We start from the raw sequence: 26225 nt of genomic DNA, 5'->3' as shown, positions 1-26225 counted from the left end.
CACTGTGGTTTGCTGCATCCATCCCCCTGTCACCTACATTAGGTATTTCTCTAATGTCAACCCTCCCCAATCCCCCTGTCCCCTGCTATCTCTCTGCTAGTCTCCCCACCCCCCAACAGGCCTAAATGTGTGATGTTTCTCTCCCTGTGTCCATGTGTTCTCATTGTTCAACATCCACCTATGAGTGAGAACATGTGGCGTTTGGTTTTCTGTTCTTGTGTCAGTTTGCTGAGAATGATGGTTTCCAGATTCATCCATGTCCCTGCAAAGGACATGAACTCATCCTTTTTATGGCTGCATAGTATTCCATGGTCTATATGTGTCACATTTTCTTTATCCAGTCTATCACTGATGGGCATTTGGGTTGGTTCCAGGTCTTTGCTATTATAAACAGTGTCACAAGGAACATACGTGCATATGTGTCTTTATAATAAAACAATTTATAATCCCTTGGGTATATACCAGTAATGAGATTGTTGGGTCAAATGATATTTTGATTTCTACTTCCTTGAGGAATGGCCACACTGTCTTCCACAATGGTTGAACTAATTTACACTCCCACCAACAGTGTAAAAGCATTCCTATTTCTCCACATCCTCTCCAGCATCTGTTGTCTGAAGATTTTATAATGGTCGCCATTCTAACTGGCGTGAGATGGTATCACAATGTAGTTTTGATTTGCATTTCTCTATTGACCAGTGATGATGAGCATTTTTTCATGTTTGTTGACTGCATAAATGTCTTCTTTTGAAAAGTGTCTGTTCATATACTTTCCTCACTTTTTGATGGGTTTGTTTTTTTTTTTTAAGTTCTTCATAGATTCTGGATATTAGCCCTTTGTCAGATAGATAGATTGCAAATATTTGTTCCCATTCTGTTGGTTGCTGGTTCACTCTAATGATTGTTTCTTTTGCTGTGCAGAAGCTCTAAAGCTTAATTAGATCCCAGTTCTCTATTTTGGCTTTTGTTGCCATTGCTTTTGGCGTTTTAGCCATGAAGTCCCTGCCTATGTCCTGAATGGTACTGCCTAGGTTTAATTGTAGGGTTTTTATGGTGTTAGGTCTTATGTTTAAATCTTTAATCCATCTACAGTTAATTTTTGTATAAAGTGTAAGGAAGGGGTCCAGATTCAGCTTTCTGCATATGGCTAGCCAGTTTTCCCAACACCATTTATTAAACAGGGAATCCTTTCCCCATTGCTTGTTTTTGTCAGGTTTGTCAAAAATCAGATAGTTGCAGATGTGTGGCATTACTTCCAAGGCCTCTGCTCTGTTCCACTGGTCTGTATCTCTGTTTTGGTACCACTACCATGCTGATTTGATTACTGTAGCCTTGCAGTATACTTTGAAGTCAGAGAGTGTGGTGCCTCCATTTTTTTTTTCCTTAGGATTGTCTTGACTATGCAGGCTCTTTTTTGGTTCCCTATGAAGTTTCAGGTGGTTTTTTCCAGTTCTGTGAAGGTTAATGGTAGCTTGATGGGGATAGCATTGAATCTATAAATTACTTTGGGCAGTATGGCCATTTTCGTGATTGATTCTTCCTAAGCATGAACATGGAATGTTTTTCCATCTGTTTGTGTCCTCTCTTATTTCCTTGAGCAGTGGTTTGTAGTTCTCCTTGAAGAGGTCCTTCGCCTTCCTCATTAGTTGTATTCCTAGGTATTTTATTCTCTTTGTAGCAATTGTGAATGGGAGTTTGCTCATGATTTGGCTGTCTGTCTGCTGCTGGTGTATAGGAATGTTTGTGATTTTTGCACATTGATTTTGTATCCTGAGACTTTGCTGAAGCTGCTTATCAGCATAAGGAGATTTTGGGTTGAGATGATGGGGTCTTCTAAATATACAATCATGTTGTCTGCAAACAGAGACAATTTGACTTCCTCTTTTCCTAAATGAATACCCTTGATTTCTTTTTCTTGCCTGATTGCTCTGGCCAGAACTTCCAATACTATGTGGAATAGGAGTGGTGAGCGAGGTCACCCTTGTCTAGTGCCAGTTTTCAAAGGGAAAACTTCCAGTTTTTGCCCATTCAGTATGATATTGGTTGTGGGTTTTGTCATAAATAGCTTCTATTATTTTGAGATACGTTGCATCGATACCTAGTTTATTGAGAGTTTTTAGTATAAAGGGCTGTTGAATTTTGTCAAAGGCCTTCTCTGCATCTATTGAGCTAATCATGTGGTTTTTGTCTTTGGTTCTGTTTATGTGATGGATCATGTTTACAGATTTGCACATATCGAACCAGCCTTGCATCCCTGGCATGAAGCCAACTTGATCGTGACAGATAAGCTTTTTGATGTGCTGTTGGCTTTGGTTTGCCAGTACTGTATTGAAGATTTTCGCATCAATGTTCATCATGGATATTGGCCTGTAATTTTCTTTATTGATTGTGTCTCTGCCAGGTTTTGGTATCAGGATGATGTTGGTCTCATAAAATGAGTTAGGGAGGATTCTCCCTTTTTGTACTGTTTGGAAGAGTTTCAGAAGGAATGGTACCAGCTCCTCTTTGTAAGTCTGGTAGAATTTAGCTGTGAACCCATCTGGTCCTGGACTTTTTTTGGTTGGTAGGCTATTAATTGCTGCCTCAACTTCAGCCCTTGTTATTGGTCTATTCAGGGATTCAACTTCTTCCTGGCTTAGTCTTGGGAGGGTGTAAGTGTCCAGAAATTTATCCATTTCTTCTAGGTTTACTGGTTTGTGTGCAAAGAGGTGTCTGTAGTAATCTCTGATGGTAGTTTGTATTTCTGTCGGAAGAGTGGCGATATCCCCTTTATCATTTTTTATTGCATCTATTCGATTCTTCTCCCTTTTCTATTAGTCTGGCTAGCAGTCTATCTATTTTGTTGATCTTTTAAAAAAACTAGCTCCTGGATTCATTGGTTTTTTTTAAGGGTTTTTGTGTCTCTATCTCCTTCAGTTCTGCTCTGATCTTAGTTACTTCTCGTCTTATGCTAGCTTGAGTCTGTCTGATCTTGCTCCTCTGGTTCTTTTAATTGTTGACAACAGAGTGTCAATTTTAGATCTTTTCTTGTTTCTCATACGGGCATTTAGTGCTATAAAGTTCCCTCTAGACACTGCTTTAAATGTGCCCAGAGATTCTGGTATGTTGTGTCTTCGTTCCCGTTGGTTTTGAAGAACATCTTTATTTCTGCCTGCATTTCATTATTTATCCAGTAGTCATTCAGGAGCAGATTGTTCAGTTTTCATATAGTTGTGCAGTTTTTAGTGAGTTTCTTAATCCTGAATTCTAATTTGATTGCGCTGTGGTCTCAGAGACTGTTTGTTATGATTTCCGTTCTTTTGCATTTGCTGAGGAGTGTTTTACTTCCAATTATGTGGTCAATTTTAGAATAAGTGAGATGTGGTGCTGAGAAGAATGTATGTTCTGTGGATTTAGGGTGGAGAGTTCTATAGATATCTATTAGGTCCAGGTGGTCCAGATCTGAGTTCAAGTCCTGGATATCCTTGTTAATTTTCTGTCTCAATGATCTGTCTAATATTGACAGTGGAGTGTTAAAGTCTCCCACTATTATTGTGTGGGAGTCTAAGTCTCTCTGTAGATCATTAAGAACTTGCTTTATGTATCTGGGTGCTCCTGTATTGAGTGCATATCTATTTACGATAGTTAGCTCTTCTTGTTGCATTGATCCCTTTACCATTACATAATGCCCTTCTTTGCCTCTTTTGATCTTTGTTGGTTTAAAGTCTGTTTTATCAGAGACTAGGATTACAACCTCTGTTTTGTTTTGCTCTCCATTTCCTTGGTAAATCTTCCTCCACCCCTTTATGTGCATCTTTGCACTTGAGATGCCTCTCCTGAATACAGCACAACAGTGGGTCTTGACTCTATCCAATTTGCCAGTCTGTGTCTTTTGATTGGGGCATTTAGCCCATTTACATTTAAAGTTAATATTCTTATGTGTGAATTTGATCCTGCCATTTTGATACTAGCTGGTTGTTCTGCCTGTTAGTTGATGTAGTTTCTTCACTGTGTCAATGGTCTTTACCATTTGGTATGTTTTTGCAGTGGCTGGTACTGGTTGTTCCTTTACACATTTAGTGCTTCCTTCAGGAGCCCTTGTAAGGCAGGCATGGTGGTGACAAAGTCTCTCAGCAACTGCTTGTCTGTAAGGATTTTATTTCTCCTACACAAAGGAAGCTTAGTTTGGCTGGATATGAAATTCTAGGTTGAAAGTTCTTTTATTTAAGGATGTTGAATATTGGCCCACACTCTATTCTGGCTTGTAGGGTTTCTGCCACGACATCTGCTGTGAGTCTGATGGGCTTCCCTTTGTGGGTAACTCGACCTTTCTCTCTGGCTGCCCTTAGCATTTTTTCCTTCATTTCAACCCTGGTAAATCTGATGATTATGTGCCTTGGGGTTGCTCTTCTTGAGGAGTATCTCTCTGTATTTCCTGGATTTGAATGTTGGCCTGCCCTGCTAGGTTGGGGAAGTTCTCCTGGATAATATCCTGAAGAGTGCTTTCCAACTTGGTTTCATTCTCCCCGTAACATTTAGGTACACCAATAAAACATAAATTAGGTCTTTTCACATAACCCCATATTTCTTGGAGGCTTTGTTCACTTCTTTTCACTCTTTTTTCTCTAATCTTGCCTTCTCATTTTATTTCACTGAGTTGATCTTCAGTCTCTAATATCCTTTCTTCTACTTGGTCGACCCGGCTATTGAAACTTGTGTATGCTTCAAGAAGTTTTTGTGCCGTGGTTTTCAGCTCCATCAAGTTAGCATTTTGTCTAACCTTTTTTCAAAGTTCTTAGTTTCTTTGCATAGGGTTAGAACACACTCCTCTAGCTCAGAGAAGTTTGTTATTACCCACCTTCTGAAGCCTGCTTCTGTCAATTTGTCAAACTCATTCTCCATCTAGTTTTGTTCCCTTGCTGGTGAGGAGTTGTGATCCCTCGGAGGAGAAATTGCATTCTGGTTTTTGGTGACTTTTGGTGACTTCAGCCTTTTTGCGCTGCTTTCTTCCCATCTTCCTGGATTTATCTACCTTTGGTCTGGTGACTTTCGGATGGGGCATCTGAGTGGACATCCTTTCTGCTGATGTTGAAGCTATTTCTGTTTTTTAGTTTTCCTTCTAACAGGCCCCTTTGCTGCAGGACTGCTGGAGGGCCACTCCAGACCCTGTTTGCCTGGGAATCACCCATGGGGGCTATAGAACAGCAAGGATTGCTGCTTCATTATTGTTGAGCTGGGCATGGTGAGGCTCATCTGTAAACTCAGTTACTGGGGAGGCTTAGGCAAGAGGATCATTTGACCCCCAGACTTAAATCCAGCCTGGGCCACACGGCAAGACCTAATCTCTTTTTAAAAATTAAATAAAATATTGTCAAGTGGGACACAGTGGTACACATCCCTAGTCCCAACTATGTGAGAGACACTGAGGTGGGAGAATCACTTGAGCCCAAGAGCTTGAGTCAAGCCTAAGCAACAGAGACCCCACCTCTTCAAAAAATAAGAAAAACTCGCTAACACTCTCGCACGCGCACACTCTCTCTCTCTCTCCATACTTATATACAAAGAAAAATTACAGGAGAACATTGTTTTGGACTAAGCTCCAAACAGATCAGACTAAAAATCAAAATAAAGACAGAATCAGAAGCAGGATATGGTTCTCTTCCCTTTTGCGGACATTGCTGAAGCAAGGGTGGCCAAAATGAAGTTTAATCCCTTTGTGACTTCTGACTGAAGCAAGAACCACAAAAGGTGTTTCAAAACACCTTCCCACTTTCATAGGAAGATTATGTCTTCCCTCTTTCCAAAGAGCTGAGACAGAAGTATGAGGTTCAATCCATGCCCATCCAAAAGAATGATAAAGTTCAGGTTGTGTGAGGACACTATAAAGGTCAGCAAACTGGCAGTTTAATCAAGGTTTACAGGAAGAAATATATCATCAACACTGAACAGGTGTAGTGGGAAAAGCTAAAGGCACAACTGTCCATGTAGGCATTCACCCCAGCATGGTGGTTATCACCAAGCTAAAACTGGACAAAGACCACAAAAAGATCTTTGAACAATAAGTCAAATCTCACCCAGAAAGAAAGGAAAAGGCCAAATACATGGAAGAAACAATTGAGAAGATGCAGGAATAAAGTAATCTTATATACAAACTTTCGCTGAAACTGCTGAAATGGGGAAAAAAAAAAAAATCAAAATGGAGTCTCTCATGCTGAGTTCATCAAACTAAAAATGAGTTATCAGACCATTCAAGATATCAGGAGAGAGATAACACACTAATTCCCCAAATAAGCCAGTTTCAATTGGCATGATAATGAGGTTTCCTGTCTTTAATTTTTTTTTTTTTTTTTTGTAAACCTCTCCTACGGTGCTGATGTCTTTAATCCTTACAACAAAAGGTAACCTGATGTTAAATAATCATTTATTTCTCTATTCTGCCCTGCTCCAGCCTTAATAGGAAGGTAACTTTGAAATGACCAATCCATTTTATTCTTTGTTTTTGCTTTATTCAGTCTCTCTCTGTCTATAAAATTAACCTCCTCTGCTCAGTTCACTGAAATACTTGTTTTATTTTATGAAATGAAGTATTGCTCAAATCTAAAATCACAAAACCAATTAAGTTCTTTAAACTAAATTGTTGTAATTGCTGTAATTTGTAATAAATTGGCAGTAGTAAGTTAAATGATTCCCTGAGTTCTGTGACCCATTCCAGAAAATGATCAAACTCAAGGAAGGGGTGATGAGAACCGCCCTCCATCCCTCCCCCAATTTACAGTAAGTTAGTCAGAATAGCAGAGGCCAGGGGTCAAGCTCAAAGGCTCACAACTGTAATCCCAGCACTTTGGGAAGCTGAGGAGGGAGGACAACTCTATGCCAGGAATTTGAGGCTGCAGTGAACTATGATCATGTCATTGCATTCCAGCCTGGGAGACAGAGCAAGAATTCTCTTTTAAAAATTACACACACACACACACACACACACACACACACACACACACATTTCTTTTTTGTTTGTTTGTTTTTAATTACCAGAAACTGGGACTTACGACTGGTATTTGAAGTGGAATAGTGGTCTGCAGGACTGAGCCCTTAATTTGTGGGACCTGACTCTAACTCCAGATAGATAGTGACAGAATTGAACTAATTACTGGACACCAAGCTGACATCAGAGAATCAGTCAGTATGAGGGGACATGGTCACAGAAGTGCTCTGTGTTGTGTGAATACAGGAAGAGAAAAAAACTGTTGTTTTTTATTATACAAGAGAAAATAGGGACTCAGATATAAGTGGTAAAGGAAGATGGTGAAAAGAAGGGAAGGATAATGGTTAAACTTTGAAGTGGCAATGCAGCTGAAGCTATTTTTTAATGAGGAAAAGTATGACATCTTCCGTTTCTTTTTGCCTCTCACCGTCAACTTAAAATGCTATAAGAAATCTAACACTCAAAAAAGATCTGACTGCAGCTGTGAAAAAGGTAATCTAATGTCTTACTGAGACTGTTAGAAGACAATCTAAAATTTCGGCCAAGTTATAGGTTAAGACATTTCTGAACAAATAAAGAGTACAAAAATTTAATAAATATATTGTAAAGCTGTGAGAGATGCCTTGAAAAAGAACAAAATGCACTACCTTCATACAGTCAAATTTGAGACATTCTGCATTCTATATTCTCTATACCCTACGGAAGAAAATGAGCATATGCATTAAGAAGAGATCTGGAGTCTGACTACCTGTGTTCAAATCCTAGTTCTACCACGTACTATGAAACTTTGTACAGATTACTATAGGTTTCTGTGAGTAGGCTCTCTCACATTTAAATCAGTCATAATACCAATACCTAAACTCCATGGGTAGTTGTTATGAATTAAATACATATTCAGCAATCAGAAAAGTACCTGGCACAAAGTAAGGATGCAATAATTGTTGGCAATTTGGGTTACTGTATCCCCACTTTAAGAAGACTCTAATAAACTTCAATGAATTCTATTGAATTAAAAACTCTAAGAAATCATACAGTTAAGAAATACATTTAAGTGTGCTTAACTCAAGTTCTCTTAAACTTTTTTGGCAATAGATTAATAAAATCTACTCCCATTCATCCATACAAACGGTTGTTTGAGAAACACTTGGAAAATTCTGAACTGGGGGTAAGCGAGACCATCTTTTACGTGTAATAAACAGATGCCATCGAAGCTGAAGAACACTGTTACACAACTGACTAGAAATTTTAGTACAGTTCCCAAACAGTTCATATGAAACACACTCATAGTAAATGAATACTACTGAATTCTGAGGGTACAAGGTTAAAATACAAAGGTCAGTAATTAAAGGGTCAGTAACTCTGCTTAGTTGTTCATAAGTCTCTAGTTTTTCTACAAATTTTACATGTAACATGAAATCAGTGTATTTATGCTTTGATGTTAAAAGAGTATCAGCCATACCCATCGGAATACTGCTTTTGTAGACTGCAGCCAAAATACTATAGGACACTAAGAAAAAGCTTATTTGAGTCACAGGAATAGCAACCAAATGAATAATACAACTCCATTCTTGTAAACCCAAACTGACATGATATATTTTAACAAACATTCATAAGACAATTAGATATAAATATGGAAATCATTAAATACCAAAACATATACTGCTTTGAGAAATTAAAATATATAAAATTTAGATTTAAAAGATTAAGAGACAAACTTATAAAATCAATATTTGCTTTAAGAAGAATGATTTTACAAGCACTTTTTATAGTATTTCTTGGTAAGCAATTATGATTTCTGTACCTATGTTCTTTGTGTTCCAATAGCTGACAGTCTCTACATGTCAGCCTATCACATGTTTCACAGAAAAGTTTCAACTGTTCTTGTTTGTGTACAGGGCAGAAAACAGGGCGTTGACCAGATGCTCCAACAGACTCTGTAGCAAAATAAAACAAATATTTTTTAACTAAACATGAAATTTTTGTTTAGTTTTCTAAATTCCTATTGATGTTGACATCCAAAGCTTATAAAGAGTAAGCAGAAAATGTTACAGGGGCAAAAAAACTGTAATTATTACAACTGCGTCTATCTTACCTGAGACATCTTCTTTCTTCCTGATCAAGTGATCTTTAGTAAATTTTACTCTTTGATGTGCTTCAATACATGTCTTACACAGCCACTCTCCACATTCTACACAAAAGCCAACTGCACTTGCATTGTCTTCACAACTAGTACATACCTAAAAGAAGAAATAAGTACTAATCTAAATTAAATATATAAAATGTAAAATAAAAAGAAAAAACTTGTTCTTAAATATACTATTTCACTGTATAAAGAATAAAATAACTGTATTATCCATTTATCTAAAACAAAATCATTTTCCTTACAGATCATTCATGTAGGTAAAACTCTAAGGCTCAGAACACAAAGTCTATGCAGATTTGACTTTTTTAAATTAATTTATTTATTTTTTGAGGCAGGCTCTGGCTCTGTCACCCAGGCTGGAACGGCAGTAGTTCAACCATGGCTCACTGCAGCCTCAACTTCCTGGGCTCAAGCAATCCTCCCACCTCAGCCTCCCGAGTAGCTGGGATTAAAGGCGCACACCACCACGCCCGGCTAATTTTTTTATTTTTTGTAGAGATGGGGTCTTGCTACGTTGCCCAGGCTGGTCTCCAACTCCAGGGCTCAAGTAATCCTCACACCTTAGCCTCCCAAAGTGCTGTGATAACAGGCGTGAGCTACCATGCCTGGCCCAGATTTGACATATTAAGTAATGACTTTAGTCTCGTTTAACTAAGATTGATAATGTGTAAGAAAGTTATCTTTAACTTTCTATTTGAAACAGGAATCCATACCAGAACCACCCTAAATTACCTAACTACCCAAACATGCTTTTCTTATAATTTATACTTTGATATCAAGATAGAAATATAAAGAAAAACTGGGAAGCATACCTGTTCTGATTTTTCATCAGAACTGCTAGGAGCTTCAGATGTGTCTTTCACAAAATAATTATCCACAAGGTCTATCTGTCTGCATTCTTGGCGGCATACTGGGCACCGTATTACACCAACTACAACATAAAACAACATCATTTTAAAATATTCTTCAGGAACAAACAAAGAAATTGTGCATGATGTCCATATGAAAACATTCATTCATCACAGAGAAGACCAAAGAAATGAGCATCAAGAGCTCAGTAAAATAACCCAGTGGGTTAGTTCTTTGGGGTAAAAGTGATACGCAATTTAGGAAAAGAAAACAAGTATTATGATGCCTCCCAAAAAGTGCTTCCTTATTACAATATGTGGTTAGTTGTATAATTGCCCCAAAAGAAATCCAGATCCTAATCTTTGGAAACTATGAATATTACTTTACAAGGCAAAAGGGACTTTACAGATGAGATTAAGGCTTTTGAGAAGGTTTGCCCAGCGGGTCCTAAAGGTGATCAAGTGACCTTACAGAGGGAGGAAGAGGAAGATAAGACTATAGAAGACTGGAAGGCAATTATAATAATAATGGACACAGGGACTGGAGTGATGTGCTTTGAAGATGAAGGAAGAAGCCAGTGGCCAAAACCACAAAAAGCTTAAAGAGACAAGGAAATGGATTCTCTCCCAGAGCCACCAGAAGGAACCAGTTCTGCCAACACTTTTGACTTTAGCCCAGTGAAAGGGATTTCAAACTGCTAGCCTCCATACTGGTAAAACAGTAAGACACATGCTGTTTTTCCTTTTTCTTCCCTCCCTCAAAATTGGATGTCATTTTTCCTTTTTTTTTTTTTTTGACACATGCTGTTTTAAGACACCAAGTTTGTGATAATTTTGTTACAGCAGCAACAGAAAACTAATATACAATCTATCATCTTACAAATTCTGACTTAGTTATAGACACTTGAATTTATGCTAATATGAGAAGAAAGATCATCTGTGCCTTCACGTGCTAGTGTTCTAGAATCAATCAGAATGGATAAACTGTTGACGTAACACACAGAGGCTTAAGAACTAAAAATGGCACCAGAGTCAACAAAATAAATTGACTAATATGTGTCAGCCATGAAATTGAGGATACAGCATAAATGACACAATCCATGCCTTCATGAAGGGTTCTAGATTAGTATAGAATTTTTATAATGTACACAACTACAGAAAGCACCAAAGGCTGGGATATAAACTGAGTCCCCACGTAGCACACAAACTCTAGCACCATATATAGTCATTCTGATGGAAAATGAAAACAAATAAAGCATGTCATTCTAAAAGAAGGGTGAGGTGGCTCATGCGTGTAATCTCAAAACTTTGGGAGTGGGACAACCAATTGAGCCCAGGAGTTTGCGGCCAGCCTGGACAACATAGTGAGACTCCATCTCTAATTTTAAAATAAAATAAAGTTTTAAAATAACTAGTGTTATATACTTAAAATATTGTTCTTATCACAGGTTTTCTCTTTATTTTACCAAAAACATTGTATAAAAATAAATAAAAATATCTTGGTCAAAGAAAACACACAAAAACAATTTTGCAAACCAAAGGAAGAAATAGTGAAAAGAAAATATTTTCACATTTCGGAAAGCATCAATTAAAAACCTCTTGAGAAAGTGTATAATATAAAACTACAAAGAAGTAAGTTTAAATAACTGTAGGGACAAAGATATGGGAGCAACTAACTCTTCTTAGAGTGAATCAGTTAAGTTTTCACCAAAAAGATAACACATTTAATAGGGCCTTGAAGAATGAACATGAATATACTAGTGTGCAAGAAAGGGTTTACCTGGCAGGCCTGAGTTGCTCAAATGCTACACATTCCTAAGAAAGGCCTGTCTTCAGAACTGGCCCTTTTCAAGCTCCTGGGAGATGACCTCTGAGCACGTGAAAAATTCTGCCTGATAAGAATATTTTGTAGACCTGGGGCTTTAGGCCATACTATGTTCAGTTTGACTTCTGGGTGCACTGGAGTCCAGGTAGCTGATTATCAGTCCTGTGGGGGCTACAAGGCAGTAAGACTGATCTCCAAAACCTAGACACCAAGGCTCAGGTGAGATTCCCTGCTTGGCAATACTCCCGGTGTACTGTCCCATATTGTTGCTGGGGACATCTGGAAGCATGGGTCCACTTTCTCTTGGACTCTGCACCATGTACCTTTTCTCTTTGCTGATTTTAATCTGTACCTTTCAACTATAATGTCTTCAACTATAATAAAATGCAACCACATTATAACAAATTTTCTCAGTCCTATGGGTCCTTCTGGTTAATCACTGTTCCTGAGGCTAATCTTGGGGACCCCCAACTCAACTAGGAAATAAGGAAACTGATAACAGCAAGTACAAAGTTTACCAATTAAAAGAAAAAAGAATAGGAGGCTACAAAAGATAGCAGAAAATATATTTAGCTTTCCTTCCATCTATATGTATATAATTACATCTACGTAAAATACTGAGAAAATTAATGAGAAATTTGCAACATCTAAATGAAGGTGTATTTTTGTTGAAGGACACCAAAGATGGAGACATTCTGTGTTCTAAGCAAGAAAGACTCAGTATTCTAAAAGTGTCTGTTCTGTGTAAACGAATGATTCCTTACAGTTCCATTAGATGTTACACTTTCTGAGCGCAACAAGTTAATTCTCAGGTTCTTATAAATTTCTACCTCAATCTAGCAGGCTGACATCACAGCTTATGGCAACAAAAATTCATGTCTTTCTTAATCTAAATCCCCACTGAAATTATATTAAAGAATTTAGAGGATTAACACAACATCCAAAAAATGAGGGTGGAGGACAGAGCAAGGCACATAAATCACAAGCAACTTTAGCAAATTTAGATGAAAAAGAATAACTCAACAGTGCAGTAGAAACCCAGTCCATAGTAACACAGGAAGGACAGGATACACCTGAGTAAGACTTACTTGCTGAAAAAAATTTCAGAGAAGTCTGAAGTTACAATCAGGGAACAAATTAGAAATTCTAGATGATTCCCAAGTTCCTACATAACTACTCAAAATGGGGAAAAGTATTCTAGCCAGAATAGATAGTGTTTAACTAGCATAGTTCTGGAGCTGAAGGGTGTGGATGGAGTCACCAGCACGTAAATATCTCAAATGTCAAGTGCAGTTATGACTGCTAAGGAAGAATGTTGTCAAGGACAGTAATGCTTGTTATACCAAATTTACAAGTCAAACAAGAAAAAGAGCTCTCAAATTTAGGAGACAGTTTTCAAACATTTTGAACTGCAAACCACAAGAAGTACATTTTACATCAAAGGTCAGGACACAAATATATACCTGTCTAACTGAACAAACACGAGTAAAACAGGGGTCAACTACTTTTCCATTAACCGTTTATGATTAACTTGCTACCACTGTAACAATTTACTTTTAAAATTACATAATATGCTTAAAGTCAGCTGACTCTTAGCATGACCTAACAGTCTTTTCATTCAGCCCTAGCTTCCCTTTCCAATACTCTCAAGCAGTCGCTCCAAAGCTTCAGTCATCAACACTACTCTCCTTTCCCTTAGAAAATAATTATGAATGAAAAATTACAGATATGTTTTCAGGTACAGATGGCAGTTGAGAGAATTTATACCTATATCCTCTAATTACTTAAGTCAGAGCCCAGTCAAAATGATGAGTCCTGTAAGCTAAGTGTTGAAAGACTGGAATGAATTACCCAAGGAATGGGAGAAAGAAGCTGGAGGGAATAAGATTGTCCAGTGGTGCCAAAAGCCTCAAACTAAAGAAGTATAACCATGCCTAATTCCTCTCTCCACCATGTACCTATCTCCTACTCATCTCTATTCCCACCCTATGTGCACACATTAATAAGGACCTCGAGAGTGCAGTGGTGGGAGAGGTAACAGACGGCAGGAGTCGCACTGCTGGGGCGTAGGACTGATTTGTCTGACTTCCTGTCTCTGCCTAGCCCATTCCAGCTGCAGCCATGTCTGGGGAAAAGATGATTTTTGATCCTACTATGAGCAAGAAGAAAAATAAGCAGCAGCCGTCCTTTAGTTAGATGAGGAAGGGGATATGCAAACAGAGGAGACCCAGCCCTCAGAAACGAAACTGGGGACAAAGAATTGGAAGGTGATGAAGACAACAGTAGGGAAAAAGATGCTTCTGATGATCTAGATGACTTGAACTTCTTTAATCAAAAGAAAAAATAGAAAAACAAAGATATTTGATACTGATGAAGGTATAAAGGGTCTTAAGATTGAAAGTGATATTCAAGAACCAGCTGAACTGGAGTATGATCTTAATATTAGGCTTGGCAATAAAAAGAAGAAAAATAAGAAGGTCGACTTCCCAGATGAGTATGAAATACTACAGAAACACAAAGCTCTAGAAGATGAAGGCAGCAAAAAAGATGACGGTATCTCATTCAGTAACCATACAGTCCCTGCTAGGGTGGGCTCAGAAAGAGACTACACACGAGGAGCTACTGAAGCGAGTGTTCAACACCATGAGGGAAAAGAATCCAGACATGTTTGCAGAAGAGAAAAGGAAATTTGTCATCAAACCTCCACAGGTCATTCGAGTAGGAACTAAGAAAACTTACTTTGTCAACTTTACAGATATCTGTAAACTATTACATCATCAGCCCAAACATCTCCTTGCATTTTTGTTGGCTGAATTGGGTACAAGTGGTTCTATAGATGGTAATAACCAACTTGTAATCAAAGAAGATTCCAACAGAAACAGAAAAAGTCTTCAGTACATATATGAAGGAACACTTTACTTGTCACACATGTTGATCACCAGACACAAGCCTGAAGAAGGACACTCTACTTCTTACAGTGACAAACTTATTCTCGATATTCTGTTGCAAGTACAAAACAAGTTTCCAGGCTGTCACAGGCAAGCGAGCACAGTTCTGTGCCAAAGCTAACTAATTTGCTCATCGCTGACTTTACAAAGTGTGTTGTGGAGATTTGGCAGGACAGGTTTGTCATCAGAATGGATATACTATTTTAATAAAAAACAAGATTAAAAAGCTGCCAAGTTCTTTGATGACTGGCCAGTTGGTCTGAAATCCTTGCAAGATGCCACTGTTCAAACTGTTGACATAATCACTGCCTCCTCTCTCTCTGTCAGAGAGATGTGATATGGGGTAAGGAGTTGTTTTCAAAATTGTTCATTGGCATCTGTAAGATAAATCAGTTCTTATAATATAGTGCAAGAAAATTAAATTTTAAAATAGAGTCCTAGAAAACAGTATGTATTTGCTGAAAGGAATGAAGGCAAAAATTAATAACTACGTTCCAGAGCAACAGGACACTGATCTTTACTAAAGAAATTTTATAGCAATGGAAGCAGTGGCAGACAGACATCAGCATGAATATGGGGAGCTGAAGATGTGAAATGCTGAATATGTTGCCCACTCTTACAAAAAGCTTGGCATTCTACCAGACATACAAAGAGGAGCTGGTATCATTCCTTCTGAAACTATTCCAAACAATCCAAAAATCACTTTAAGAGACCAATATCATCCTGATACCAAAACCCAGCAGAGACTCAGCAAGAAAAGAAAACTTCAGGCCAATATCCATGATGAACATACATGCAAAAATCTTCAATAAAATACTGGCAAGCCGATTGCAACAGCACATCAAAAAGCTTATCCACCATGATCAAATAGACTTCATCCCGGGGATGCAAGGCTGGTTCAACATATGCAAGTCTATAAATGTAATTCACCACATAAACAGAACCAAAGACAAAAACCACATGATTATCTCAATTGATGCAGAGAAGGCCTTTGACAAAATTCAACAGCGCTTTATGCTAAAAACCCTCAATAAACTAGGTATTGATGGAACGTATCTCAAAATAATAAAAACTATTTACGACAAACCAACAGCCAATATCATACTGAATGGGCAAAAACTGGAAGCATTCCCTTTGAAATCTGGCACTAGACAAGGATGCCTCTCTCACCACTCCTATTCACTATACTATTGGAAGTTCTAGCCAGCGCAATCAGGCAAGAAAAAGTAATAAAGTGTATTCAATTAGGAAAGGAGGAAGTCAAATTGTCTCTATTTGCAGACAACATGATTGTATATTTAGAAAACACCATCATCTCAGCTCAAAATCTCCTGAAACTGATAAACAACTTCGGCAAAGTCTCAGTATACAAAATCAATGTGCAAAATTCACAAGCATTCCTATACACCAATAACAGACTTAAAGAGAGCCAAATCAAGAACGAACTCGGCTGCCATTCGCAATTGCTACAAAGAGAATAAAATACCTAGGAATACAACTAACAAAAAACGTAAAGGACCTCTTCAAGGAAAACTACAAGCCACTGCTCAACGAAATAAGAGAGGACACAAACAGATGGAGAAACATTCCATGCTCATGGTTAGGAAGAATCAGTTATCGTGAAAATGGCCATACTGCCTAAAGTGATTTACAGATTCAACACTATCCCCATCAAGCTACCAATGACCTTCTTCACAGAACTGGAAAAAAACACCTTAAACTTCATATGGAACCAAAAGAGAGCCCACATAGCCAAGTCAATTCTAAGCAAAAAGAACACAGAGGGAGTCATCACACTACCAAACTTCAAACTATACTATAAGGCTACAGTAATCAAAACAGCATGGTACTGGTACCAAAACAGAGACATAGACCAACGGAACAGAACAGAGGCCTCGGAGGCAACACCACATATCTACAATCATCTGATCTTTGACAAACCAGACAAAAACAAGCAATGGGGAAAGGATTCTCTGTTTAATAAACAGTGTTGGGAAAACTGGCCAGTCATGTGCAGAAAGCAGAAACTGGTCCCCTTCCTGACACCGTACACTAAAATTAACTCCAGATGGATTAAAGACTTAAACATAAGATCTAATACCATAAAAACCCTAGAAGATAATCTAGGCAAAGCCATCCAGGACATAGGCGTAGGCAAGGGCTTCATGACTAAAACACCAAAAGCATTGGCAACAAAAGCCAAAATAGACAAATGGGACCTAATCAAACTCCACAGCTTCTGCACAGCAAAAGAAACAGTCATTAGAGTGAATCAGCAACCAACAGAATGGGAAAAAATTTTTGCAAACTACCCATCTGACAAAGGGTTAATATCCAGAATCTACAAAGAACTAAAACAGATTTACAAGAAAAAAACAAGCCCATTCAAAAATGGGCAAAGGATATGAACAGACACTTTAAAAAAGAAGACATATATGAGGCCAACGAACATGAAAAAATGCTCAACATCACTGGTCATTAGAGAAATGCAAATCAAAAGTACACTGAGATACCATCTCACGCCAGTTAGAATGGCGATCATTAAAAAATCTGGAGACAACAGATGCTGGAGAGGATGTGGAGAAACAGGAAAACTTTTACACTGTTGGTGGGAAGGTAAATTAGTTCAACCATTGTGGAAGACAGTGTGGTGATTCCTCAACGACCTAGAAATAGAAATTCCATTTGACCCAGCAATCCCATTACTGGGTATATAACTGAAGGATTATAAATCATTCTACTATAAGGACACATGCATGCGAATGTTCATTGCAGCACTGTTAACAATAGCAAAGACCTGGAACCAACCCAGATGTTCAATGATGATGGACTGCACAGGGAAAATGTGGCACATATACACCATGGAATACTATGCAGCCATAAAAAACGATGAGTTCGTGTCCTTTGTAGGGACATGGATGAACCTGGAAACCATCATTCTCAGCAAACCGACACAAGAACAGAAAATCAAACACTGCATGTTCTCACTCATAGGTGGATGTTGAACAATGAGAACACATGGACACAGGGAGAGGAGCATCACACACTGGGGTCTGTCGGGGGGAAACGGGAGGGACAGCGGGGCGTGGGGAGTTGGGGAGAGATAGCATGGAAGAAATGCCAGATATAGGTGATAGGGAGGAAGGCAGCAAATCACACTGCCATGTGTGTGCCTATGCAACAATCTTGCATGTTCTTCTTATGTACCCCAAAACCTAAAATGCAATTTAAAAAAAAAAATCTTGGCAATGAAGAAAAGAGACATAATGACCTGTCAATAGAGGGAGAATAAAGAAGAAGACTGCTTTATACAGGGAAAACTTGGGAGATATGACACAAAAAATAACTGAAATAATTTATAATAAAAATGGCTTAAATTCTATAAAACAGTATCATAGACTAAAATATATTTCAATTATGTGAATATTTCCAAAGTTAATTTTATCACTTAAGAATGAAGATGGCTTAAGCTGAAGTCATAGTCATATATGGCCATATATGTGCACATACAATCATATACGAAGAACACCACAAATGTCTGTTATAATAAATTAAGTATAACATAATAACAAGTATATCATAAAGCTTGTTGCTATTCTTAGGCCTTCTTATATTCTTGACGATATATAAGAATACCTTGTTTTACTGTATTTAGCTTTATACCGCTTCACAGATGCGTTTTTACAAATTGAAGGTTTATAACAACCCTGCATTAACCAAATCAGTAGAGGTCATTTTTCCTACCATGTGTGCTCACTGGGTATCTTTCTGTTACATTTTGTTGATTTTTGCAATATTCCTAACTTATAAATTATTATTTATCTATTATGGTGACCTGTGATTTGTGATCTTTCATGTTACTACTATTATTGTTTTGAGGCCCCACAAACTGCGCTCAATGAACACAGCAAACTTAATAAATGTATTCTGACTGCTTCACTGACTGGCCATTCCCTCTATCTCTCCCTCTTGCAAGCTACCCTAATCCCTGAGACCCAACAATATTTAAATTGGACCAATTAATGACCCTACAATGGCCTCTAACAGTCCAGCTGAAAGACAAACCAGCTCAGGAGGACTTGGTCAATAACAGCAACAACAACAAAGTTAAACATCTTCCCACATTAAATTTTTAAAAGTTAGAAATTATTAAGCTTAGTGAGAAGGCATGTCAGAAGCCAACACAGGCCAAATGCTAGGCGTCTTGTGCAAGTTAGCATAGCTGTGAATGCAAAGGAAAGGCTCTGTTTCGTTTTGTTTGAGACAGGGTCTTGCTCTGTCAACCAGGCTGGAGTGCAATGGCAGAACAATGCTTGTTGAAGTTTCGACTTCCTGGGCTCAAGTGATATTCCTACGTCAGCCTCCCATGTACTTTGGACCACAGGCTCATGCCACCATGCCCAGCTAATTTTTTGATTTTTTTTTTGGTAAAGACAGGGTCCCATATTGTTGTCCAGGCTGTTATCTAACTCCTGGGCTCAAGCAATCCTCCTGCATCAGCCTCTCAAAGTGTTGGTATTACTGGCATGAGCCACTGCACCCTGCCTGGAAAGATCTGAAAGGAAATTAAAAGTGCTAGTCCAGGGAACCTGTGAATAAGAAAGCAAATCGGGCTGAGCATGGTGGTTCACACCTGTAATCCCAGCACTTTGGGAGGCCAAGGTAGGCAGATCACAAAGTCAAGAGATCGCAACCATCCTGGCCAATATGGTGAAACCCCGTCTCTACTAAAAACACAAAATTAGTTGGACATGGTAGCACATGCCTGAAGTCCCCACTACTAGGGAGGCTGAGGCATGAGAATCACTTGAACCCGGGAGGCGGAGGTTGCAGTGAACCGAGATTGCACCTCTGCACTCCAGCATGGCAACAGAGCAAGACTTGTCTCAAAAAAAGAAATGTGCCCTGCTAGATTTAAATAAACACAATTTCCACATTTAAAAAATTAGAAGACCTGAAGAATAGTAATCCTAAGAAGCAAATTAGTAGTCTGCTACCAATAAAACTTTAAGACATACCTACTGAAAAAGAAAAGGATAAACAAACATACAGCAGCAAATGCAAAAACAAAACAAAACAAAAAGTCAAAACAAACAAACAAAAGAAACCAGGAAGAATATTAGCATTAGATAAACCAAAGTAAAAGTTAAAAAAAGCATTAAATAGGACTAACGAGAATACTGTGCAACAGTGAAGGACACAGTCCACAAACTATCAAAATAATTTATGCAAACAGGATAGTAGCCACAAACAAAAGGCAAAACAAAAATGCAAAACATGTTATTAAAAATTTAAGGGTTGTCAAGCTCACATTTCCTTACCCAGTTTTTGAAATACAGAAAATTATGGTATGTTTAGCTACAAAACACATTTAGTGAAAAAAAACCTGACCTGAACTGGTATAAAGCTATCTTTAGTTACCCTATTTCGTATAAATACTGCTACAGAAATATTAAGGCATTTGATTACAGAGTACGACCAGAGTCCATGCTGGAAACCTAAATACCATCTTGCCTTTCTAAAATGTGAACACTTACGTATTGCAAACACTGAATATATGGATAAAATTTTTAAGTTTAAAAACAGAAAAATATTTTGTTTTCCTATGTCCACATTAATCATGTAACCTGGCTGCTCTTTTAAATTCCAAAAATTAAATGATTTTACTGACAACATATATGTGCATAATCCAAATAACTCTAAGAAATAAAATTTTTTAAATGACAAGCTCCCCACACAAAGTGAAATAATTGCTAATTAAGGAACAATAACGTGGCTCAAGCAGGATATTTAAGTGCAATTTTTAAGAATTATCAAAATGGAAAATATTTTATAACTGTGTATCTCATTTCATAATAAAGTAATTTAAAACAAAATACAGAGGTAGCCAGGCACCGTGGCTCATGCCTGCAATCCCAAAACTTTGGGAGCCCGAGGTGGGCGGATCACTTTAGTCTAGGAGTTTGAGACCAGCATGGGCAACATGGCAAGACCCTGTCTCTACAAAAATAAAAATTAGCTGGGCATGGTGGCACCCACCTGTAAACCCAGCTACTCAGGAGGCTGAGGTGGGAGGATCTCCTGAGGCTGGGAGATCAGGCTGCAGTGAGCAGTGACCGGGGCACTGAGAGACAGAGTCAGAGCCTGTCTCAAAAACAGAAACAAAACCAAAACAAAACACAGAGGAAATGATTTGGCCTTTGTGGCTCTTATAAAAACTCACAAGCATGAACTTAACTTTAAAGATATACATGATTACAACTAAACTGTTAAAAGTCAAACACAAAAAAATTGGAGAAAAACTCATGACATACACAGGAACATTATGATTAACAATGAGCTGAGCAGAAACAAAAAAAGTTCAGAAGGCAGTAGAATGACATAATTCAAAGTAGTTTTTAAAATTCTGCCTATATCACTTTAAGAACTTTAGTAACTTAGCCTAAGTGGAAATGCCAATAAATATAAGGAAAAAAAAAAAAAAAACACACACACACAGAAAACACTGCCAACAAAGAATTCTATATCCATCAAAACTAACCTGCAAAAATGAAAATTAAATAAAGACATACTCAGATAAATACAGACTGGGAGAATTCATTGCTAGTTAACCTGCCTTACAAAAAATGCTAACAAAAGTTCTCCAGATTTAAAGGAAATGACATCAAACAGCATATTAAATGGATATAAAGACAGAAAGAGCACTTGTAAGGCTAATCATATAGGTAAATGTCTCACACATAAGAACCTATTTTTTCTCTTTCTTAAATTATTAAAATGAAAATTGCTTAAGACAATTAATACCAAAAAGAATAGGAGAGGGAATGGAGGTATACTAGAACAAGGACATGCCACCAAACCATAACTGGAATCCACAGTAATTAAAGAGTATTAGAAATGGTAAATACATGCAGGCTAATTAACATAAGAAACTCTACAAATATATTTTTTCCTTTCTTAACTTCTTCAAAAACCATAAAAGTGTATAGAACTGTAACTCCAGCACTGTATTGCTAGGTTTATAACACACAGATGTAACACACACAACAATTACACAAAAGGAGTAGACAAGGGAGAGCCACACTAGAGCAAAGGTTCTGGGTTTTACTGAAGTTAGCATAATTTGAAGTAGACTGTGATAAATTAATATGCATACTGTAATCACTAAGAAATTAACTCAAAAATCATGGTTAAAAAGATCAACAAATGAATTAAAATGATATACCAGGAAACATGTATATAATGCAAAAGAAGCCAAATAAAGAAGAATCAATGAAAAACAACAAATAGATGAACTATACAGAAAACAAAGAGCAAAACAATCAACATATATCTGACCATATCAATAATGACAGTAAATGAGAATGAATTAAACACTGTATCTGCCAATGAGCAGGTAAGATCAACTATATACTGTTTACCAGAGACACACTTTATTTATTCTTTCCAGTTATAGTCTCTGTAGCCCAGGCTGGAGAGCAGAGGCACAATCATAGCTCACTGCAGCTTCAACCTCCTGAGCTTAAGCAATCCTCCTGCATCAGCCTTCCAAGTAGCTAGGAATACAGGTATACACCATCACACTCAGCTAATTTGTTTAAAATTTTTGCAGAGATAGGGTCTCACTATGTCAACCAGAAGGTATCTAAAGAAGGTATCTAAATCTCCTAGCCTCAAGAGATCCTCCCGCTTCAGCCACTCAAAGTGCTGGGATTACAAGCATAAGCCACTGCACCCAGCCCAGAAATACACCACAAATCAAAGACACATGCAGGATAAAAGAAAAAGGACAGAAATTCAAGTCACCTTAACAGTAATTAGGTAAGAGCAGGAGTCTGGGTCTGGTAGCTTATACCTCTAATCCCAGCACTTTGGGAGGCTGAGGTGGAAGGATCACCTGAGGCCAAAAGTTCAAGACCAGCCTGGGTAAAATAGCAAAGCCCCATTCCTACCAAAAAAAAAAAAAAAAAATTTAAGCCAAGTGTGAAGGCGTTTGCCTGCAGGCCCAGCTACTTAAGAGGCATAAACAGGAGGATCCTGAGCCCAGGAATTCAATGCTGCATCGAGCTAGGATCATGCCACTCTATTGCAGCCTGGATAGCTGAACAAAACCTTGTCTGTATTTAAAAAAAAAAAAAAAAAAGGCCAGGCAATGGCTCACGCCTATAATCCCAGCAGTTTGAGAGGCCAAGAGGGGCAGATCACCTGAGGTTGGGAGTTCAAGACCGGCATGACCAACGTGGAAAAAACCTCATCTCTACTAAAAATACGAAAATTAGCTGGGTGTGGTGGTGCATGTCTGTAGGGCAGGAGAATCGTTTGAACCCAGGAGGCAGAGGTTGCAGTTAGCAGAGACAGTGGTGAAAACTCTGTCTCAAAAAAAGAGCAGGAGTGGCTATTCTAATATCAGATAAAATAAATGCTTACACAAAAACAGAGACAAGAGCAAAATTTTTATAATAAAAAAAATATCAATTCCCAAGAAGATACAGTTATAAGCATATATGTAGCTAATAAGACTGCTTCAAAATACACGAAGAAAAGTCTGGCAAAACTGAAGGGAGACAAACAAAAATGAACATGAAGATGAACAAAATATGCCCTCCTTCCAAACAAAACAGAGGCTCACTACCTGCAGGAATGACAATTATCAAGTGGTCTAATCATGTATAATTGAATTCCCAGGACAAGAAATAAAAGCAATCAGAAAATATTCTAAGAATTAATGATCAAGTTTTCCAACTTTAATAAAAACTATAAGCCAAAGATGTAAGAATCACAATGATTCCTGAAGATAGTACTTCTAAGTCATGCAAAAGCATATCATAATCAAATTGCTTAAAAAAAAAAACAAACAGTAATAAAGAAGGCTGGGCATGGTGGCTCACACCTGTAATCCCAGCACTTTAGGAGGCCGAGGTGGGTGGATCCCAAGGTCAGGATACAGAGACCATCCTGGCTAACATGATGAAACCCCATCTCTTAAAACAAACAAACAGTAATAAAGAATAAGTCTTAAAGGCAGAGGCAGCTGGGCACAGTGGCTCACGCCTGTAATCCTGGCACTTTGGGAGGCCAGGGTGGGCGGATCACCTGAGGTCAGGAGTTCGAGGCCAGCCTGGCCAACAGAGCTAGACTCCATCTTAAAAAAAAAAAAAAAAAGGCAGAGGTGAGAAATAGACACATAACATATGTAGGAACAATGATAACAAAGACAGCAGACCTCTCATTAGAAACTATATGTGCCAGATGTTAGTAGAACGACAATCTTTAAAGCGGTACAAGCAAGGAAAACATATGAGAACAAACCAACCAACCAGTCACAAACAACTGGAAAAAAATAAAAACACATTTCAGATATAAAATATATTAAACATAAATGTTTAACAAAGAAAAAGAGAATGCTACTTAGTATGACCAAAAAAAGACCAGCATGAAAATAATTTCAAAAGAAATCTATAAACAAAAACAATGGTTAAATAAAAGGATTCAGCCTGGGCAACAAAGCAAGAGCCCATCTCTCTAAAAACTTTAAAAACTAGCTCAGCATGTAGGCATGCATCTGTGGTCCCAGCTACATGGAAGGCTGAGGCAGGACTGCCTGAGCCCAGGAGATCAGGGCTGCAGTAAGCGACGTTCGTATCACTGCACTCCAGCTAGGTTGACAGAGAGAGGCTCTGTCTCGAAATGATATTAACTAAAGAAAAATTTTTAAAACGAAAGGAGATCATGCAAAAATAGAAGCACAGTTTTCAAGTGAGGTAAAAAAACAAAACATAAAAGAATGGATGGTATAATTTAAGAGCTATTTATTATATATTCCTGGAACAGAATATATACATTTTGGGTATGTCTGTGAAATATTTCCAAAAATTTGATCTTGTATTCAGCTACCAAAAACAAATAAGAAAAAAAAAAAGGAGGGGCCAGGGGTGGTGGCTCAAGCCTGTAATTCCAGCACTTTGGGAGGCTGAGGGAGGTGGATAGCCTGAGGCCAGGAGTTTAAGACCAGGCTGGCCAACACAGTGAAACCCTGTCTCTACTAAAAATACAAAAAAAACTAGCTGGGCATGGTGGCACGCGTCTGTAATCCCAGCTACTCGGGAGACTGAGGCAGAAGAATCACCAGAACCTGGGAGGCGGAGGTTGCAGTGAGCAGAGATCACGCCACTGCACTCCAGCCTAGGCAATAAAGAGCAAAACTCTGTCTCAAAAAAAAAAAAAAAAAAAAAAAGAAAAGAAAAGAAAAAGAAAAAGAAAAAGAAAAAAAAACTCTTTCAATGAAAAAGGTATCGATTTTTACAATCCACATCCTGTAAAAGTTTAAAACTTTACAAAGTAAAAGTAAATAAAAACATGACTACATACAACCCAAAAAAAAAAAATGGATTCCAGCTGGAAATCAAAACGAAAAGTACAAGCTATCTAGAAAAAAATGCAGCAGAAACAGTTCATACTTGACTGTATTATTTCTATCTGTAGCCTTAAAGGTTTAAAAGTAAAACTAAAAATAATACTTAGTTATTTCCTTGATAAATTTAAAAAAAAAAAAACGAAATAAGTATAGGAACAGAATTAAATACAAAAGCTGAAATACATGCATTACTGAAAACAAAATTGATAACCTAATAATAATTTTTTGAGGAAAAAGTAAAATAAATCTTTAGGAATCTAATGAAGAAGAAAAAAACATAAAGAAGCCAGAATGAAAACAGAGAAAGCAAAAAAATTTTAAAAGATTACCAAGACTATATCGAAAATACTCCATGTAATTCCAGGGCAAGCAATATTAAAATCTGGCATAAATGGAAAATTTTCTAGTAAAATATTATTCATCAAAAGCAAAATAAGAATTAAACTCTAATAGACATATTAGTGTACAAATATTAGAAGAAGTTGCCATTAAAAAAAAATACAATATCCAGATAGTTATACAGGAGAGTAATGCTTAAAGAACAAACCAGCAGGCCATTATTATCTGAACCAATCTAGAACAAAACAGTGAAAATCCAAATTCATTTTGCAGAGCCCAACATTGATTTACTATTAAACCTATCAAAGACAATGCAAAAGAAGAAAACTGCAGACCGCTCTAGCATACTGACTCTGTATTTCTAAATGAAATATTAGCAAACATTCTGTCAATCTGTCAAAAGAATAGCTATTATGATCAGTAAGGTTTACCAGGAATTCAAGGATTATTCAAGAGAAAGAAATTTAACAAAATAATCTTATCAAAACAACTGACGGAAAAAACTATATGGTTATATAAACAGACACTAAGGTGGCATATGATAAAATTCAGACATTTTTAGTAAGAACACTAAAAATGAGAAGCAAACAACTTAAATATGAAAAGAATCACTTACCAAAATATTAAATAGCGTTTAAAGCTAGCAAAACATAAAAGACAAAAAACCTCTCTATTTAAGTCAGAAACAAGGCATCATTTCTCAAAGAGACAATATATAAAATTATTAATGGGACAGATTCTGGAGCC

At 37.5% G+C, this 26225-nt stretch overlaps 1 protein-coding gene and 1 pseudogene across 2 annotated transcripts in view; one reads left to right on the top strand and one right to left on the bottom strand.

Moving 5' to 3' along the window:
• The window catches only part of TRIM33 (tripartite motif containing 33), a 126178-nt gene that overhangs the window by 66804 nt on the left and 33149 nt on the right, over nucleotides 1-26225 (bottom strand). For both annotated transcript variants that reach the window (XM_032249673.1, XM_032249674.1), the window contains exons 2-4: nucleotides 9917-10035; nucleotides 9054-9198; nucleotides 8763-8895 (exon numbers count right to left, since the gene is read on the bottom strand). In XM_032249673.1, coding sequence (XP_032105564.1) covers nucleotides 8763-8895; nucleotides 9054-9198; nucleotides 9917-10035 — 397 coding nt within the window. The remainder of the gene's footprint in view (nucleotides 1-8762; nucleotides 8896-9053; nucleotides 9199-9916; nucleotides 10036-26225) is intronic.
• On the top strand, nucleotides 13869-14850 carry LOC116531054 (annotated as a pseudogene).

This window comes from Sapajus apella, unplaced genomic scaffold (assembly GCF_009761245.1).
Source record: "Sapajus apella isolate SASKATOON/1434 unplaced genomic scaffold, GSC_monkey_1.0 scaffold69, whole genome shotgun sequence".
NCBI lineage: Eukaryota > Metazoa > Chordata > Mammalia > Primates > Cebidae > Sapajus > Sapajus apella.
Note: the sequence above shows the minus strand (reverse complement) of the source record. Positions and strands in the feature narration are given on the sequence as shown.